This window comes from Barbus barbus (genome assembly GCF_936440315.1).
Source record: "Barbus barbus genome assembly, chromosome: 29".
Lineage (NCBI taxonomy): Eukaryota > Metazoa > Chordata > Actinopteri > Cypriniformes > Cyprinidae > Barbus > Barbus barbus.
In genome coordinates this window covers 17,055,554-17,062,498 of record NC_136757.1, presented here as the reverse complement: position 1 = coordinate 17,062,498, position 6,945 = coordinate 17,055,554, and the positions used below count along the sequence as shown (strand labels likewise).

At 38.4% G+C, this 6,945-nt stretch overlaps 1 protein-coding gene across 5 annotated transcripts; it reads right to left on the bottom strand.

The window, feature by feature from the left end:
* Positions 1 to 2,183: 2,183 nt before the first annotated feature.
* Positions 2,184 to 6,758, bottom strand: LOC306849481 (uncharacterized protein). Of its 5 annotated transcripts, none has more exons than XM_079384532.1 (8): positions 5,580 to 6,758; positions 4,921 to 4,998; positions 4,725 to 4,836; positions 4,430 to 4,584; positions 4,232 to 4,308; positions 4,019 to 4,143; positions 3,790 to 3,899; positions 2,184 to 3,196 (listed from the first exon to the last, which is right to left on the bottom strand). In XM_079384532.1, exons 1-8 carry the CDS (start codon positions 6,417 to 6,419, stop codon positions 3,134 to 3,136), a joined length of 1,560 nt encoding a protein of 519 aa, XP_079240658.1. In that variant the 5' UTR covers positions 6,420 to 6,758; the 3' UTR covers positions 2,184 to 3,133. The 5 variants fall into 5 exon arrangements, with proteins under 5 accessions (XP_079240658.1, XP_079240659.1, XP_079240662.1 ...); XM_079384533.1 differs by having other exon boundaries at positions 4,019 to 4,140; XM_079384536.1 differs by having other exon boundaries at positions 4,019 to 4,140; positions 4,734 to 4,836.
* Positions 6,759 to 6,945: the final 187 nt, after the last annotated feature.

The following is a 6,945-nucleotide window of genomic DNA, read 5'->3' as shown; positions in this document are numbered from 1 at the left end:
CTCTCTCTTTCCTTCCTTCTGTCTATCTCACACTCTTTCCATTCCCTCGCTCCCACCCTCTTCATCACACTCCGTCTCTGTCTCCTTCACTCGCTGACCTTCTTTCTTCTGTTCCGCCAATTGCTTTTGGCTATTTTAGTATACTTTATTGACCCGCATTGCATATTTAAATTAATTTATGGGACAGATGATTTTATATGGCTTTAATTTGATCTAATGTTATGGTTTGGTACTATGAATGCTTTACTGAAGTGAATTGGATTCTTTCTTTTTTTTGAAACTGTAAAGGGTAAAGATGGTTTGAATCAAGATCTCTGTCCTTCACCTATTCTGCCTGACAAAAACAATGAGTTGTAACTTGCATGAGCAAGAGTCTCAAACCCATGGTCAACAACATGGAAATAATGTATATAATTAATTCATGAATTTAATGTAAAAGGTTTTGAGATTCACTGCGCCTACAGTAAACACACAAGAAGAGTACAAATGTGGCAGATATTCAGTAAAATATAATAATAGTCAAAATGTGCTTATTTAACTTTTTAAGATTTTATATATTTTAAAATATATTTGAAATTTAAACATTTAACAATAAAATTCATTAAATAAAATGTATAAAGAAATAAAAATTCAATAAAAAACATAATGAATTTAATGTAAAAGGCTTTGAGATTTACTTCACTTTGCATTAGAGTAAAAATGTGGGCAATATTCAGTAAAATATAAGAACACAGCTAAAAATGTGCATAAAAACTAATTACAATATTGTTTTTTAATGTTGTATAATATTTTAAAATGTATAAAAATAATATTAATTTAACTAAAATGTTATAAAAAATTAAGGAAAGAAAATTAAATTAAATAAAAAATGAAAACATAATCCTAAACCTTTTAAACGATAGCTCAATCTATTTAGTTGAATACTGATTATACAATTTTCTTCCAATCCAAACCACTTGAGTGTGGGACAGTAGCTTGTGCTCTTACTTACTTACTTTATTGTTTATTTTTACAGGGACAATGCACAATTCAAAGTAATTGCACCAGAGTTAGCTAATAGCTAATTTACATCTGCATCTCATGAGATCACATATTTCCTTCAATCTTGATAAAGCGTGTGGTGGTATCTACATCTCCTATAACTGTAGTACAGCTCTACTCCTGCTGCCTGCTTTGCATTTACAAACAGGGCAGGCCTTTGCTAGTGGAATATTTATAGCATTGCATTAAGCATGAAATCAAAGGTTTTAAGTGTACCATTGCAACATCGGCACTCCTCTGTTGAGGCCTGCCCAAAAATGCCTGCCCTTCGGCTGTTTGCAGAGCTGTGCTGTTTCCATACATATCCAAGCTTCATTACACATTGACCTCTCTTATGTCAAAATCCAAGCTACTGGTTAAAATAAGGCCAGAGGTGACGAGGGCAAAGTAAAGTTTACCTTGTGGTTCACTTATTTCCATATTTTAAAGGAAATATGTCTTCGGTTTTAACCATGCAAGAGATGTGCTTGACCTCCGAAGGTCAAATCTCAGATAATGCTGCTGCCAACTTGTAAGGACTGTTGAATTGATCATGAAAACATGGAATGCATCAGTTCACGTGATCAAGCACGGCACAGCTGTCTAAGCACAGGCATATGAATGGAGATAAGAGATTTTTACAATGACATCACCCTATGCTGCACTAGGAGGCTTATCTCATCGCCTTTGCAGTCCCACAGACCCCCATATAACTAACCAAGAGATTGTGTTGTCTGGAGAAAAGTCGAAACAAGCTCTCAATGGAAAAAAGACTGGAATGCTGATATTCTGCACCAGGGCTGTTGCTTCATTTAAAAAAAGAAAAAAACATCAAACGACTTTGTTCTTTTATCAGAAAAGCAGCTTAGAATTTCTTATTCAATTATTTTCTTTTCTATGCTGCCCTCTTGTGGGTAGACATGAGAAACAAAGAAGGCTTGAAAGGAGAATTGTGAAAACTGGAGAAAAAAAAAATTATAGGCATGTAAATACAGTTAGGTGCATATTCATTTGATGTAATTTCTTATCGTAGTCCCCAGCTCAGATGAATTAGTGTCGAGAGATGAACACTAAATAAGTGTGTCAACAGGAAAGAATAAAGCTGTTCCATTTGATTCATTTCCTGGAGAAACAGAAGAGACAAAAGCCACATAAAACATTCTGAATGAAAAGACAAAAACTTTATTTGACATGGAAAACAAAAAACAAAAAAACATTTAAAAATTGTAGTTCTCTATAAAATTTAGCACACAAAATATAGCTTTTCTTTGATACTGTAGGTCAAATCTACCCTAATAATTCAATAACAAATTATAAACCCTTTTTAAGGGAAAGGATTATGTACAAACCACTGGCCTTGCAGGTAAAACAAGTACAATCCAGTATACTTACAATGAGTTAACAGCTTTTCATTTTTAAACCAGACTTTTACAGGTCAAAACTCAACACAATTGCCTTATTACAGGTACCTAGGAGAACATTTAGAATGGTTTCACTCTAATATCTGACTGACCAAAGTTAAAGAAATTATTCCAAAGGAGCAAAAGAAACACTATTAGAAATAAATGAAAAAGTGATATGAATATGAAGACGTCATGAAAAAATGTTTACATATTCACTATTTTTACAATATTATCTAAGCATTTAACTGGACACAAAAGTTGGAGTATTGAGTGCACACATCATGCTGTCAAAGGGGGGGCACCACAAGATGACCTTGCCACTATTTTGCTCATTTAAATAACATTACAATTGTTATTCATTGCAGTGAATAAATGGTAACGTGCATGTGTTGACAGTGTGTCAATTCTAGACATGACAAAAGTAGTTTTAAGGATGATCACCATAGCAAGAGGTACCAAGTATCAGGATTTAATCTGTTTATGTAAACAAAGTGAAAAACTACAATTATTTAAAGGCTCATACATAAACAAAAGATGTTACGTATTAATGACACAAAACTGAATAAATGAAGCTTATGAAAGGAAACACATCTACAGTATAAGGAGGATAAAAGAGTAAACATCCCTGAGTTATCTAGTTTTGGTTCAGAATGAAGTGCATTTCAGAATGTTTGACTTTTCTCCTTATAAGCAAAATGCGGTGGTGGAGTTTATGAACCATAACAAGCCAAGGAAACCTGTTGCTTCATGATGTTAGAATTCTGTAGATGAGGCTAAAAAAGTAACAAACAGCAATTAACCAAAAATATTACAGCAATGACTGAAAACATGATTAGGCCTGTAAAACATCCAAACAGCAAATTATAGTCCGTTTCTAAATGGTCATGATTGTGAGTGACAGACAATGCTACTGTATACAGTCATACAAAAACAAAACTAAACCAAGTGCAGTCTATAATCCCAAGCTTTAAACAGTCCATTGTGAGATGTCTTACGGGTATCAGTAGCCCTCTGAAATCTGTTAATGCAAAGTCATAAGTGTAAAATGTGATGACATCTTAAGGAAAACATGTTTTCGGAGGAGTGCACACATTGAATTTGAATTCATCATCTTTGATGTATAGAAAGTACCATCTACAATGAAGACATAGTTAAACCCTGATCATTAAGCATCATTAACCACTTGTTATTTGAAACAGACTCTTAATTTATGCAGGAAACGATATCAGTAAAACAGATCATAGAAAATCCTAATGATGCTATTCTGCATAAAAAAAAAATAAATAAAAAAAAACGACAACCCTGTGTCCTAACTCTTCTCTTCATCTACATCAATATCTTCCTCTTCTTGTCCTTGTTCTCTGACCTCACAGCCACCGGAGTCACGTGACTCTTCTACTTCCTCAACATCCACTTCCTCTTCATCTCTCTCCTCATAGGAGGATTCCCCCTCATCTCTGTCATTCTCTTCTGAGCCTAAGAGAAAAATAATCGGCCACGATGATTTGGAGAAAAAAAAAAGACCAGTTTTATTAATTGATTTGAAAGACTTTATATTAAACTACATGTCATGATTGTGAAAAGGAAAACCTCACCTCCGACTTGGTCATCATCTTCATCCTCTTGCCCCAAGTTTTGGCTCTTCTCCTCATCTTCATCTGAATCTGAGATGATCACACAATCGTCTCCATTATTGCTGCCCTGAGGTTTGGGACCACTGCTGGACAACAGAAATTGGTTAAAAAAATAAATAAAAAAAAACTAAAAATACACTTTGAAAAATCTGAATGTTTCAGGCTAGAGATTACCTGCCGTTCTCTCGTGGCTCCCAGAGTGGAGTCAGATAATACCTCAGCGGGTTTCTGTACAGGTCATCCTTCAGGATCTAGAGCCAAGGAAATGGAGTTCATCAGTTTTTAAAACTTCATACTTACTGTGTTTAAGGATTTTGTTTTGGCCTGGTCATACAGCTCTTCTTCCTGCACCTAACCACATGAGAGATGTACCTGTGCGATGTCATCCCTTCCTGGGTTGCTGTGGTCACTGAACCAATGGAAGAAGCTCTGGTAGACTCCCTGTGATGTTCGACGTGGCTCTCCACTACCAACCAGATTCTGCCCTCTGTGCCACAAAATTGGATTTGAGAACGACACAGGAGACCCTGAGCAAAAAGGAAAGCACATACAGATACAGCACAATTACCTTTTTCAAAAAAATAAAATCCAGAATAAATAAACGTGTCCCAGAGTAATTCATTTCACATTCATAAAAAGAGGGGTACTGTGATAATGGTCAGCTGACCTCCCATACCAAGATGAAGCTCCTTCACTATCATTTTGTTTTGAAAAAAGGGATTTCGCCGGAAATGGAAGCAGATGCGGTAACCAAGTTTGTTGTTCTTGAAAGTCTCAATCTGTCGAATGACAAGCATATTAAAAACATAGATCATTTGCAAGTTTTGAAAACAGTAACAAGAAAAACGGAAAAAATGTATTACCTCTAAATTTGTCATGTAGCTTAGAGCATCTTCATCAGTCTCATCGATTTGTGCTGATAGATGTGGGTGATTCAGAAGCTGATTGGCTTCAAGTTAAGCGCACATTACGTAAATGAAGACAAAGATCTGGAATCCACAATCATTTGGTTGAAACACATTCGACACAAAATGAACATAGGAGTTTCGAGTATGATTCTACAGCAGAATTTGCTGTAGAGCCCCCTCAAAATCCAAAAGGCCAAGTATGATCTTTGGTGACAGTTAAAGGGATAGTTCACCCAAAAAATTAAAATTCTGTCATTAATTACTCACCCACAAAAAAAAAAAAAAAAAAAAAAAAGTGTCCTCATAGCTTCATAGCATTGTACCACTGATGTCTCATGAACTATTTTAACAATGCCCTTACTACCTTTCTGGGCCTTGAACATGGTAGTTCCGTTGCTGTCTATGAAGGATCATCAAAAATATCTTAATTTGTTTTCCAGAGATGAACGAAGGACTTGTGGGTTTTGAACGACATGAGGGTGAGTGATTAATGAGAGAATTTTCATTTTTAGGTGAACTATATATACACATCTCAGCTCAAACCTCAACTTCAAAGGCCTTGACACTTATTAAGTTGTCCACCTGTCCGTCACGCACACTGTGTTAAAGGATACAGCAGTGACCCAGAAGCCTGGGATGGCTTGAGTGATGGCGCTGCGCTGGTCCAGTTGAGGGCGTCGCTGGCGGCTCAGTTTCATCTCCAGGCGTTGATGCAGACGGGCGCCTTTCTTCTCCAGCGCGTCCAGCCGCATCTGCACCTGTGCGAGCAGCGCCACGGACTGCCGCACCTCCGGGGCCATCTTCACCGACACTATGGCACACTCCCCGTCCTCGTTATCCTCATTATCAGAGGCGACAGACGAGCTAGCCGTGGAGGAAGAGCCAGGAAGAGAGTCGTCATCCTCTTCCTCCTCATCCACGAACGAAGCCTGCTCTGGATCTTCTCTGTCCTCGCAGAGCAGCAGGGATGAGGAGCTGTCAGCCGCGACTGCCTCCGTCCTTCTCTCGCTCTGAGAGCAACCGGGACGATTTGACTTATCCCTTGATTTCTCTCGGCTCGCTTTTTTAGACGAACAGGGCATTTCTTTACAGTCTTCATCCGCGTCTCCACCGGTCAGACTGGCAAGCGCCTCTGCTGCGGCGATGGCAGCGGAATCTGACGGCTGGCGCTCGCTCTCACCTCCACCAGCCTGTCCTGTGCTCTCCTGTTCGTCTGCTTCATCCTGAATCACCATATCCTTCTCTTTAGCGTCTTCAGGATGCTCAGACCCATGTTTTGGCTCTTCATTGCCAACTTTCTCAGGTTCTGCATCTTCATGGGAGTCATTCCTTGGTTCCTCATCACTTACTTTCACGTGCTTGGACAGCGTGGAGTCAGACTCTCCACTTGGACTTGCACTTCTTTTCCTCTGGTTATTTTCGGACGGCTGACCGCTGTCCGAGTTTGTACTCATGATGCTGACTAGTTGTAACTTTGCTGATTTTAAAGCTGATTTTAAATGCTAATTGAGTTAACTGTGCAGGTCTCTATCCAGAGCCCGCGTTCGCATTACAGCACTAACGTTACCAAATTCCAAGTCTGCGCAAATGTCAGCAGGCCTAGGTAGCTTCCTAACGCTGAATGAGGCTAGTTTAAATTCTCGCTGACTGTCGCATATCGAATATTTCCGTTTGTATTTACACTCAGCATTCGTAATATAGAGTACTTTTTCTCTTAAAAGTCACACTCCGTCTAAAAATGTCCAGTTCTGTTGTATTTGTTTACAGTTTGCCCTTCCGTTCTCCATTTATCTGAGGCTTTACATACGAGCGCGAAAACAAAGCTCTGATTGGCTGAAATGCACCGCGCAAAAATCTCTGGGCCAATCGTAGACGTTGTACTGCAGTTGGTGACGAGCAGGAGCATGCAGTACATCACCATTGCGTTGCATTTACGCACTGTGGAATATTTCCGACAGGGAGGTTGTGTATTATTTTTTT